The following is a 13,253-nucleotide window of genomic DNA, read 5'->3' as shown; positions in this document are numbered from 1 at the left end:
CACTCCTGGGAATATACTCAAGACAAATGAAAACATATGTGCACACAAAAACTTGTACATGTATGTTTACAGCTGCATTATTTTTAAGAGCCAATGGCGGAGACAAAACAAATGACCGGCAATGAATGACTGGATGAACAAAATGTGGTATAGACACACAATGGAATATTACTCGGCCATCAAGAGAAATGAAATACTGACACCTGCCACAATAGGAAAGAACCAGAACACAGTGTGTTAAGTGAAAGAAACCAGACACACAAAAAACTATACACTGAATCAGTCCAATTATGTGAAACCTCCAGAATGGGTAACTCCTGAGAAACAAAAGTAGATTGGCCGTTGCCTAGGGCTGGGAGGATTAGGGGGAAATTGGGGTATGACTGCTAATGAGTTGGGGCTTCTTTTTCAGTGGTGAGAATGTTCTGAAGGTGACTGGGCAGTGAGTGGGCGATTCTCAATATACTAAAAACCACTGAATCGCAGTGCACACTGCAACTGGGTGGACTGTAAGGAAGATGAATTGTACTGCAATACAGTTGTTATAAAAATAATAGTCATAAATATAAGCACTCATTCAACAATACACGTCTGAGGATGAGAAATGTCTGTAAAGGAAGCTCAGGCGCCGGTAAAACCAGGGTCAAGGCGAGCCACGCGCCTCCTGAGTGGATGAAGCACTTGGTCCAGCAGATGGCGCCGGGGAGCCGCCCAGCATCCCCCGCCCGCCGCGCGGCTCCCAGCTCACCTGCGGAGGGGAGTGAGGCTGCAAGCAGCTGAGCCTGCTGGGCAGGGCCCAGAGCCCCGCTGCGCAGACCCGGAGGAAAAGGCCCCTGCAGACCCTCAGCCGCAGGACGCGAGGCTCGTGCAGCCGATCCCTCTACATTAGTATTTAAACTGTTATTGTTATGCCAGTCATTCGATTTGCACTAAAAAATTATCTGGTGCTCCTCTCCGGTAACATATGAAAGGAACCTTGAGGAGGAAAAGGAAGCCACAGGAGAGGAAGGAAAACCTCGACTGGGAGGACCGAGAGCGCTTCCTGAACAGCTTGCTCCTGGGATGTGGTCCTGACCACAGGGCCTGCACCACATCACCCCTCACCCCTGGAGCTTTTTTCCTGTCCGTCTCCCCTCTCCACTTGCCATCAGGCTGGACAAGACCAGTTCTGGGCGCCCATTCTACCTTTAGGACCCTGGGTGGGACGCCTGGGCATCCTTCGCTCTCCTCCTGAGTCTCTCGTGTTCCTCATCTTTCTGTTTTCTTGGGTTATAGTCATGCTTGCCCTGGACGAATCACCCAACAAAACCCTGGGGACTTAGAAAGGGTATTCCTGGCCTTGGCCTCCACAGGAAGGAGCAGTCGCTGGAGAAGGCAAGGTGAGGGTGGGGGGGTGGGGGTCAGGGAGCGGAGCCAGAAGCCCAGTTCTTAGTGCCCTCCTGGTGGGCCGGTGGCCCAGCCATGAGCTGCAGGACCTCGCAGAGGAAACCTGCTTGCTCCAGAAGCTCCAGCTAATTCCAGCTGGTTGTCCTTAGACTGGGAACCCAAGTTCCACGTGCCCCTGGGCTGAGCTGATTTAGGTAAATGCATTCAGACTTCTCAAAGTCAGGCCACAGCTCTGCAGCATAGCCATCCTCCATCCTGTCCTTCTCCCAATCAAACGAGCTTCACTTCCTCAAGCCTCACCTCCCACAGGGCACAAGGCCTCTGTGGTCACTGTGCTCTCTCCCAGCTCCAGCCAACAATTGGAGAAAGTTAGATGAGCTGTGTGCTTAGCCGACAGTGGCCTTGAAATCCCATGGGCTGCCTCAACCAATGAGGCCTCTCTATCTCCTGCCATGAGAAGAGCAGGAATCTCAGGCGGAGGCTGGGTGGTTTCTGATGTGGAATAGACTGAAGATAGAGAATGACAGCGTCCTTGCCTCCCACCCCACCAGCCTGGGGTGGCTCTCCTGGCACACACAGTGGCCCACCGGCCAAACCCTCTTCCGCCCACAAGAAACTTCAGTGCTGGGGTCAACCTGGATGCCGGGAATTCTACTCACCAAGCCTTTTGGTGTCCCGTGTGATTATTTTACAGAGGTCGCTCTGCCTGTCTCCTTTGATGGATTTTATAATACATGAAAAATGCTTTATTAGCCTAGTTTATCTCGCCATGAGAGGATTAAAAACAATCATTCCGCACCAAAAATCAGGCTTTTCTGGCTTGTGTTCATTCCGCTGCAGGCTCTGAACTGAGCCCAGCGATCCCTGCAGAGATTACGCAGTTCTGTGAGCCAGCGAGGGCGTGGCGTTCAGAGGGCAGCCTGGACACAGGCCAGGGCCGAGGAAGCAGCTTCAAGGAGCAGGACTCCCCAGAAGGTCTCGAGACCCACCAGTGTCTCCACTGTCCTCTCGTGGGGCCTGACGTCTGAGGCTCCCTCCCAGACCCAGAGGGGACCCTGCACGCCGTGCACGGGTGGCTGGGACACCAGCACAGGTTCGGCAGAGCCAGGAAGGCAGAGGTCCCAGAAGCAGGGGGCGGTGAGGGGCAGCCCCTAGGGCGCAGGGAGAGCTGAGAATAGGCTCTGCTCCTCCAGATGGCCGACGGCCGGCGGAGGGCGGGGGGGGGGGGGGGGGGGGCAGGTGGCACAGGCTCTGAGACAGGCACAGAGCATCACGTGTGCCAGGAAGGGCTCGAGGTTGGTTCCCACAGCAGCCGACCCTTCAGAGCCCAAAGCTCCAGAATGCTCCATCCTGGGCAGCAGACGGCTCGTCCAAAGACCCAGCTCCTGACGGCAAGAGGTGCATATCTTTCCCCACCTGTGGTCTTTGCCGGGCAGAGGAGGGAGCCGGCTGCCTGCACAGGCTGCGGGGAAGGAGAAAGCTGGCCTGTCAGCAAGCGGGGCCGCCTCGGGAAGGACTCTTCCATCGTACTATTTCCTCCCATCTGGCCAGGGATCCAGGCCTCTCCAAACAACAGCCCGAGGGACCGCCCGGCGCACTGCTTCCAGTGCCCCTGTCTTCTGGAAACATCAGCAGCACAAAGACAAATACACCCAGAAAAGGCGGGAATGAACTCGCCAGAGTTTCACGTTTCTCCCGCAGACAGGTGGCCACATCCACCACGTCGGTACAGAGAAGGGTATGAGAGGGTGAGAGCAGTGTCGCTCTTAGAGCAGGGCCATGGCTCCGATTCGGCGCCGGGAACCCGGGGCTTCAGTGCTGGGGGGAGGCTGTCGATGGTTCGGCGGTGAGGCTGTGGATGGCACGGCGGTGGTGCCGCGCCTGGCCTGGAGCCCGGAGGAGCCCGAGCCTGGGCTGAACCTGAGATCCTCAGAGCTCCCCCTCTGTTCCTGCTTTTAAATCTCTTTTGAGGGATTTCTGCATAAGAGTGTTAACAGAATGAATCTGAAATAGCTGCAGGGGTGACTGAGTGACCTCAGGGCACGAGAGGTGAGATCAGGTAGCAGAACAAGAGGCAGCAGGGGAGGGGGGGTGAGGCCAGCGGGACCCGAGAGGCAGGGAGACCCAGACGCAGGGCAGCAGGAGGGGGACTAGGGAGGAGCAGAGACGCCTCAGGGGTCAGGAGAGGCGCTCAGGGACTGGGCCAGCAGGACGAAGGCACCACAACACAGCTGTCACCAAAGAACACGTCTACTTTTTACCTAGGTACTCCTTTAAATCTTATCTTATAAAGCTGAAGCTCACGGCACAGACTTGTTTTGATTTCAAAGCATGGGGCTTTATGACCTTCACCACTGGGAAGTGAGGTCCCAGGGATAAAGGAAAGGAGGAATTCAGGCTTGGCCTCCTCCTGAATCAGTGCCACCGGCTACTATGGGGTGTGGACAGAAGGTCAACAAGTGAAAATTCAAGAACAAGGGCCGTTTCAAGGACAGGGCAGGAACTTTCCAATCCCTCTGCACCACTTTGCTGTAGCTGCTGAAGCCAAGCGGCATGGGCTGGGTGCGCAACAGGAGTTCAAACGCTCACAGTTCTGGAGGCCAAAAGTTAGAACTCAGGGTGTCAGCAGGGCCGCACCACCTCCGAAGGCTCCAGGGGAGGGTCCTTCCTGCTCTTCCCTCGGGGGCAGGGCCGGCGATCCCTGGCTCACGGCAGCATCCCTGCCACCTGCACCTCCGTCTCCACCTGCCCTTCTCCTGGGTGCGTCCCCGTCTCTTCTTAGGAGGACTAGGCGTAGGCTTTGGAGACCACCCACCCCATCCAGTAGGACCTGATTTTAATTAACTACATCTGCAAAGATCCACCTACCAAGGAAGGTTCCAGGAGGACGTGGATTTGGGGCCATTATCCGACCACCGACTCTGCCTTTTAGTCTCTTGTCACCAATATTCTATTACTTGCTCACTTAATAATTATGTTTATCATCCGACTCACCTGAACATAAGTTGCATGACAGCTGGGACTTTGTCTTCCTAGGTCCCAGGTCCCCAAGAGCCTAAGCTGTGCCTGTCACAGAACAAGACCCGGTCCAGCCAGCATTTACTGAATAATGACATGCATAGTCTTGAAGGACACCAAGAGTAGCTGATTTTCACTAATGTAACTAGTTCTACTTCAACACTAGGTGGAAAATGCAGAATTTGTCTACTAATGAAATGATTCCAGCTGTAAAGCTGAATAAGAAAAAGCAAATGTGAAATCTGGGCAGACGTTTCCCTCCCGGCAGTCTCCAGCATCTCCACGGTCCCTGAAGGCCCGCAAGTGGACCTCTGTTCGTCGCTCCACCTGCCTGGGGTCACCTTTGCTCCTCTCCAGCCTCCAAGGTTCATGAGCAAAGCCCCACCGGCTGCTCACAGGGACCCGTCCGCACCCCAGGGCACCTGCAGCCTGCGCCTTGCAGCGCACAGCATCCTCGCCGGCGGCGGCCCCCCTTCCTCCCACGGTGACTGCAGGCTCGCTCTTGTCCCCCGACGTCCTCAGCCTCACTGGGATGGGTCTGCCTCACAGATGCGTTTACGCATCTCGCTCAATCCTCACCGTCCATTTTCAAACTGAAGACACACGTGTCTTTTTTATTCCGTAAAATTCTTAGTGATTCTCTAATATTACTGTTATCTGAAAACTGGGTTCACCTCTTGGCGGGTGTCGAGCCAAAAGACAGAAACATGACAAAGAGCAGGAGGGGGAAGGATTTATTACTTGCGACAAGTAAGGAGAACACCGTGGATCTTTCCCGAAGCCGTGTCTCCGCGAACGGCAATACCGGGGAAGTTTTAAGCTAAAGGTACAGTCATATTCATGAAGGGGCTTGAGCATAGAGTTGGGGCCAAGGTCGCCAGAGTCCAGGCTTTAGCTGACTGAGGTCACGAGGGCCAGAAAAGGTCACCATCACCCTCCGTGGGGTTCCAGTTGATCGGGGGGTTGAGTGCTTCAGGCTCACCTTCATCACTGAAGCAGAGCAGGGAGTCTTCACGACTGGGTCACCCACCTTCGCTGTGGTCACTTCTCTTGCCTGAGGACAGTCATTGGTCCCCACACTCTTTGGTTCCCTTAAGACCATTAATTCCTGAGGCCTGTTCAAGGCCAAGCATGAGGCTGGGCTCAAATCCCCAGATGGCTAAGGCTAAAATGGCCTCTCGTGTCAAAAAGCTGCATCTGCTTCTTTTCCTCCGGGGACCCCCTACCCTAAGATGCTCACGTGACTTCTCCACCATTTCCTTTATCCTCTTTTTCTAGGACTCCTACTATAGCTGCAGTCTTTCAGCCTCTCATATGTCTTCCAGCTCTCTACGCTTTTCTGTGTTTCTTCCTTTTGCCTCTGTGCTCCGCTTCCTGGGTGGATCCCCCAGTGCCGCTGCCCGGCTCATTCATTCTCTCTTTGACGGCAGCCTCTACTGTGTCACGGTGGTGACCAGCTTCCATTCTCAGGGTTGCTAACTGGTTGCGCTTCATATCCATCTGTTCTTGACTCATGTGTGCCCACTTGTTTCATAATTTCTTATTCTTAGTCCTTCATTTAACTCTTGAAGATTTTAAATGTACTGTCTATCCATTTTAAAGCAAGCCCCGCTGTTTGCTCTTCAGGGGCAGTAAACTCGCTTCCCAGGTAATCGTGTGGACTGTCTCACTGCTGGTCTTTCTCACACACCTCGGAATTCTAACCCGTGGGCTCCACTGGGATGATCTGCCGTGATCTGTGCCTGGAAACCTGGGGTCACCTCGCCCTGGTGCTGCAGGGCGCCAGCCTGGGACCAGGTCTTAGGCTGGCGACCTGGCGCTTCCCGTGTGCGAAGGGCGTGGGCTGTGTCTCCAGCGCAGAGGCTCACCCGTCCCTGGGACCCTGCAGGAGTCTCATTCCCAGATGCCACGGTCCTTTTGGACCCAGGGTCCAGCACAGCTGCAGCTTCAGCCCCTACTCACCACTGTACGTTTTATTTCTGTTCAGTAGGGTTATTTATTCTGTTTTTGAGTCCATGTCTTTTTAATTAAAACATTTAAAGTACATGTAATTGCGTTGTGTGAAGTGGACGGCAGAGTGTGAGAGTGAACTCATGCTGAATCTTGATCGGGGATCCTACCATGAATTCATCTCCTGAAAGGCAAGGTCTCTACAGCCTGGCCCAGTGCCAGCCTCAACACGAAGCCTCAATTAACAGTCTCAACATGAAGACCCCTGAGAAACGCCACCCACCACACTTTCCCAAATAGGGGGGGAGCAGGGGGGAGAAGAAGGGAAGAAAACGCTCCTCAAAGCTGGTGTGCTCTGATCACTATACCTTAAAAGGCCTGAACGTCCATATCCTGGGTACCCCCAGCCTCCAGGACCGGGTGATGGGATTTACTAATAACTGTGGACCCAGCACCGTGAGCTTGAGGTCCTGCCCAAGGTCAAGGTCGGCAGGGGTGCTGTGATCACCCCAGGACAGCACTCCTGCAGAGGCCCTTGGCCTGCAGTACCTTGATGCCCCAGGCAGAGCGTAAAGCTGAACTGTTACTACCATGGACTCAGGGAGCACAGGTGCTGGAGCTGCTCCTGGACGGGGCCAGGGTCTCCCGCCTTATCCCACAGTCTGTGGGGAGCACTCTCTGCACGTCCCTCCCCCTCACTCTCCTCTCCTTTCACGAGGCCCCCATTCCCTCAGCATGTTCTGAATCCCATTCTTTTGGGGTCAGTAAGGGACAGCACCCCCAGCATTATGTGCTGCTGGCTGCCGGAAGCTGAGTGCGGTCCTCCTCAGTGCTACGCATGTGCCAAAAGGCACCTCTGCTCCCGCTGGAGCGCTTCTGAGTGGGGAGGGCTGTAGTCGCCTGAAAGCATCATTGAGACGGACACTTGGGGCATTACTGCGGGGTGGCCAGCAGGGGAGCTGCTCTGGGGACAGAAGCCCCTCACATCCTGTTGTGCAGGAGTTACCTCCCATCATGTGCGCCGGGTGGGGGCGGGGATGTCCTTAGGCTTCAATGCCCTGGTTCCAGGGCTTCTCCACGGGCCCCGAGATGGGGAGACGAAACGGATAACAGCTTGTCTGGGCTCCATCACACGGGCGATGTGCCCATACTTCCCTTCAGGCAGGAGCTCTGTGCCAGGTCCCTGGCAGGGTCAGAGGGCACATGTGAGAGGACTGAGGCTGGACTTGCACCACGTCTTCTCTCTCCCGCAATATCCCCAAGAGCCTGGCTCCAAGCACCAGTCCACAAACTCCTCCGCAGCAACTCAAGCAAGAATTTGGTTTCATAAAATACGTCTACTCAAAAATGGCTTCCAAAATCTTGGTAAACTTAAACCTTTAATTTACATTAAGTTAAAGGATAGGTAATCATTAAATATCCAGATCATTTCTAAAGAAGATAAAACACTGATATTTCTATACATGTTTAAATTTATCTACTTTTGGCTGATTACAGAGAGACTAAAGGTATTTGAGACTGGTAGGAAATGTGTTCTTTTGCCACATTGAAAATAAGTCGCACCATGCGGGAGCATATGCCCTAGAAGTTATGACATGATATGTTTGTAAACCGGCTCACCTACAACAGAAGGTTCACGATTGCTTACCTCCTAGTTTTCACTAGATGTTCATTACTAAGGGTTAAGAATTCTAGTCGTATGTGTAAACAAAACTACTAGAAATAAAAAGGGTAAAGAAAAAAACTCATACATAGTATGCAAGGAATACAAGATGTGATTTTGGTAAAAAAAAAAAAAAGGTATGAAGATGTGTTTTTGTTAAGGGAAAAGGAGAATAATTTTGTCCTACTTTAGAGGTTACTTAATGATTGTTTCATTTTTTTTTTAAGAATAAAGGACAAAAAAATAGGTATAAAAAGTTGGAGAAGAGAAAGTGAGAAAGAGAAAATTACTTTGTGTGCTAGAGCTAGCTAAAATCAAAACTAGAATTCTATATTCTTTCTCTGTTAAAAGGACAAGGTTTTCTTGGATTCTTGCAAAAGATTTTTCTTTACCTACTGAATAATCTCCCTAGAAAACAAAGATTCTGCACTTATCAAAATAATTTCCTATACTTCATGTTGTCTTAGTCAGGTCTTTGATTACTTAAGAAAACCGAGTCTTATCAATATTAAAAGAACTGAAGTCTTTTTATAACTGTGTAACTTTCTGAACATGCCTTTGAATTTTTTTGTCACTTTGGTTAAAGAGATAACTAAGTATTGTTTCACAGTGACTTGTGATCACATTGAATCAAGTGTCTTCAACCTGTTGACATATTTGAGAACTTCCCAAAGTCAAATTTTAAATGAAGTCTTTTTGACCTAGAACCAACTTTGGGATTTTTCCAAAGGGCCCCCAGAAAATATCAAAGATTTGTTCTCTCTCCTTATAAAAATAGTGATATGAAACTAATTAGGTTTATTTGATATGTTAAATTACATGAGAAGCATTGTCAAATCAAAGTGATGTTTAACCTTCTTTAGGTTATGTTCATATGGGTCTATGTTACTACTGTAAGTATTTCAAAATTGCATAAAAATGCCTAGAAATTTGTCAGTGTCCTTACTGTCCACCTAATCCATCATAATTCCAATTTTTACCTTTAAAAGTTGTCATGCCTTAGAAATAACCAAGTTTCCTTGTCCACTGAGTCCCTGTTCAAATAAGCTCTCACCATATCTTTAACCGTGGCTATTTAAAGTCTTTTGTCATTCACAAAGAGTTACTGTTTTATTTTATTTTTTGGGGGGGGTACACCAAGTTCAATCATCTGTTTTTATACACAAATCCCCGTATTCCCTCCCTTCCTTGACTCCCCCCCCCCGTACTGTTTTATTTTGATTCTTTTCTGAGAACATTTATAATCAGCTACAGGCAAGAACGCTCCATTATGACACCACTTGAATGACCTTGAGGCCACGCCAGTGGACTGAGCAAGGATTTCCAGAGCTAAAGAAACAGCTGATGGATTCACTACATCTTCTAACCCAAGATTAAGCAAAACAAAAATCATTACATGGGACTGAATGAACTGATGAGAATGACTGCAATTTTGGTGACTTTTTGCTAGTGTTTTAATGTTTTGTTTCCAGATTTAAGGAAACTTTTTTCTCTTAAGCTATCTGTAACATAATAATCTGATAAATTGTATCTTTGTAAACAGAATTGAAACATTTATGTTTTTCTCGCTCATACCTCCAGAATTTATATACTCTTATCGAGTACTCTTATTTTCATGACAATATAGTTCACCTATATGCATGCAAATGCATAAGCTAAATAAGAACCTGTTCCCTGTATAACAGGACTAAACGGAAAATGCTGGTTCATTACCAAGGCCTTGACTGGGATGCCATATATGAGAATGATATACATAGACTCAGATGTGACCAGAAGTTGTGAGGAATTAAAGCTGACTTTACTGAGCCAATAAAGACCCCTGAGAAAACAGCCTGGCTCCCTGTTATGGAGTTCCTACTCCTACAGGTGAGTAAGGAAGTACACTTTTTGGCAGACCCAGGAATCTTTAGATATGCTGGAGGCCTCAAAAAGAGATGAATTCACCCAAATCTTAGGTATTGCAGGTGAAGTCTGGTGGCAACATTTGGCTTGGCTTCCTGGCCTTGAGAAGCTTTTACACGTCTAATCTGGGATTCCTTATGGAAAGTTCCAGTAAAGCAGACTTAAGAGCCTATACGATCAATCACTACTCTTGCTGCACTTATGCAAATAATCAGGCCAAATGCCATGAGATTAGACTTAGTTTACAAATTAGTCTTCCTGTGATTATATTTGATAGAAATGGAGGTGACTGTAGAGAGAAAATTATGTTTCAATAAAAAACTATAGTGCACCCATTATCAGATCTAAGCCCTATTCATTGTCTTTGAGATTCTGTTATCTACTCATAAACTGGACTCTTCTAGGCTCTTCTAATATCCGAGCACAACTCTTTAACATTTCCAATTTTCTCCCACCCTGAGTTGGAGTCACTAAGAACTAAAACTGCCCTTTGCCTGAAGCCCTACAAACTGGAGCTGATATAAACTACAGAGAAATCACCACAATGAATCCATGTGGACAACTTTCCTGGCTGCTGCTGGATGGGCTGCTCAGAAAGTTCACCAGAACACCCAGTGCCATCCCGGAGCCATTCAAATTGCAAAGCAGGAAATCTGTCAGAGCTGCCCTCACGCCACCATCTACAGATGCTTTGAGCCCAACAGCCAGAGGTTTTCTTGACTGACTGCCCTCTGGACTCGAGAACAGAATTTGTAGTTTGTTTTAATCATTAAGCTTTATTTTTGCCACAGGCAGCCCTAAAGAAGATGCAAGTAGATCAGTGGTTGCTTAGGGATGGGGCAGGGACAGGGAACAGGGAAGCAACTGCTGAGGAGTACAGGACTTCTTTTGGAAGTGACAAAAATATCCTAAAATAAACGGTGCTGACAGTCACGTATATCTGTGAATATACTAAAAATTACTGAATTACTTGATGCAAAAATGCAGATTCCTGGGCCTCCACCTCAAAACTACTCACACTAATGGGTTTTTTGGGGGGTGGGGGGGACAACAGGAAGTAGAGCAGAGTTCAGAGTTTAGTAAGAAGGGGCAGCAAACTGCACCTGGGCATGTAGATTTCTCCACATCACCCGCTAAGTGGTACCTGCCTTTTGCACTCAGCAGCTAGAAGTTCTGCTCTCAGTTTTGATAAGAAAATTGTTTTTCGTGGGAAGAAAAAAAGACGACGGAGAAGTGTGCTACTGAACGTCTAGTTCAGCCCACCTGCCTGGGCCTTGCGTCCACACCCCAGATCCAGCACTCTCCGAGGGGAGCTGCTTTCCAGGCACTGTATAAAATGCTTGAAAATAATGCCATTTAATTACTTGTTGGAATGTACAGCCATCCGAAGCATACCGATAAAGTACTTTCAAATGCCATGTCGCTCAGGCTGAGAGAGGGAGCACCTGAGAACAGGTGCAGGTGGGGATCTGCTCCGTCACCCAGCTCACCGGTGGGGTGCATGCACCCTTAGGTGAGCAGACGGCTACTGCTCTGCTCCCCCACACTCTGAGCGGTGGAGGGCCTACTCACCTTTCTTCCTAGTTTGGGATCCATTGGGCAGCAGCTCTGTGGCCTCAGAAATTCCCCTGGACCTCAAAGGAAAGTGGAAAAGGAGGTCTCACTAAGGCCCTCAGCGGGTCACATTACATATCCCCCCCCAGAGTATTCCCCCCCACCCCTCAGAGGGAAGACAATGCTGGAATGGCGGACCTATTCACATTCAGAAAACAAAGATGCTTCAGAGATATTCATTCAATTCGACAGCAGAGGGAGACAGTGTGTCTCATATGCACAGATACGGATGAGGCCGTGGTCAGAAAGTCATCTGATGTTACTGAAGGCCACAGAGGCCAGCTCAGGCCACGTGTGACAACCCAGGGCTTTGCCTGGAGTGTGTGCAGGGCGTCACCTTTGAGAGGGAGCACGTGCACACGGCCGAGGCCGGAAGGCCTGAGAGAGGCGCCGTGAACACAATACTGGTACCTTTGGCAGGTGACACCTCCACCTACTCCCACCCCACTCCCCCCACCCCCACTGTCGCTGTGGCCCTGGAACGCGTTGGTGTTACAGGCCGGGTGTCAGTCTGCTCTGGCTGCCGTAAGGAACGATGGCAGACCAGGCGGCTTAAACAACAGAAACCCATTCTCCCCTAGCTCTGGGTCTGGAAGTCCAAGATCAGGACGTTGGCAGGGCTGGTTCCTCCCGCAGGGGGCAGGGGCGGGGGCGGGAGAATCTCTGCCTGGCCTCTCAGCTTTTAGGGGCTGCGGGAGATCTTCCGTATTCCCTGTCTTGTAAACACATTGCCCACCTCTGCCTCCACCTCCACGTGGCCCCTCCCTGGGTGCCCGCCCGTCCACAGGTCCCCTCCATGAGGACACCAGTCACGGTGGACGGGGGCCCACCCACGTGACCTCTACAAAGACCCCATCTCCAAATCTGGTCCCGCTCTGAGGTACTAGGGGTTAGGACTTTAACATGGAGTTTCAGGGGGCACAATTCAACCTCTAACAGGCTGTGAGTCTCCAAAGTACCTGGAGAGACCTTTCAAACTGCCCCAGGCCTGGCAGTCACAGCTATCCTGGGCAGGGTTAGTCCCCGGGCTCTCCCACACAAACGGCTGGAGCTGCAGGACCACATCCACCAAACCCCCGGGTCCATGTGCGCACTGTTCCCTCCTGGCTAGGTCTGGCTAAGACTGTCTGCTGTTCCGAGGAACCTCAGCTCCTACTAAAGGACTGTTCCTTTCAAGTTGTGCACTGAACCAGCCTCTCCTGCAAGGCCGTTTCAGGGAACACAGGTCAAAGGAATTCTGCAAACAGTATCTTCACACATCAGTTCATTTTGGGGCCATTCTCTTATGATGTGGGGTAACAGGTTCCGCTAAATATAGTGAATTTATGATGCTGAACGTGACCCTGAAAGGAACAAACTGCACTGGCTCCACCGTGAGCTCGAGACAGTCCACAGTCACCTCTTGATGTGAAACGGTGCGAAGGAAAAGGCATGCAGGCTGGGAACACCATCCTGACCCCCACTCAGCTGCTCCCAGAGGCCGATGCAGATGTTAACATTCTCTCTGAAAAGTGAATGACAAAGTGCTCCCTGAGTCCTTCCTCTTTCTAATGCCAGATGTTCATTGTTTTTCCTGTTTTCCTTGGCACAAAGGTCATGGTACAACCATTGGGCAACAGACGCACATAAAGGTTGACTCCCCAGCATGTCCTCCTCTCCCGCAGGGACAGAACTCCATCCGGACAGCTGTCCTGCCTCCTGCGCAGTTACGAGTGGCTGT

General features: G+C 50.3%; 1 protein-coding gene across 3 annotated transcripts in view; it reads right to left on the bottom strand.

The window, feature by feature from the left end:
- Positions 1-13,039, bottom strand: part of CNDP1 (carnosine dipeptidase 1) — a 36,524-nt gene extending 23,485 nt beyond the window's left edge. Inside the window, exons 1-2 of one of the 3 annotated variants that reach the window (XM_057698441.1) lie at positions 12,933-13,039; positions 11,492-11,553 (exon numbers count right to left, since the gene is read on the bottom strand). In XM_057698441.1, the coding sequence (XP_057554424.1) occupies positions 11,492-11,553; positions 12,933-12,984 (114 nt within the window). In that variant the 5' untranslated portion in view covers positions 12,985-13,039. Of the gene's footprint in view, positions 1-2,045; positions 2,234-11,491; positions 11,554-12,932 lie in introns of those variants that run through there. The other 2 variants (XM_057698442.1, XM_057698443.1) reach the window with 2 other exon arrangements.
- Between the last annotated feature and the right edge of the window lie 214 nt (positions 13,040-13,253).

This window comes from Hippopotamus amphibius, chromosome 11 (assembly GCF_030028045.1).
Source record: "Hippopotamus amphibius kiboko isolate mHipAmp2 chromosome 11, mHipAmp2.hap2, whole genome shotgun sequence".
NCBI classification, from domain to species: Eukaryota; Metazoa; Chordata; class Mammalia; order Artiodactyla; family Hippopotamidae; genus Hippopotamus; species Hippopotamus amphibius.
Note: the sequence above shows the minus strand (reverse complement) of the source record. Positions and strands in the feature narration are given on the sequence as shown.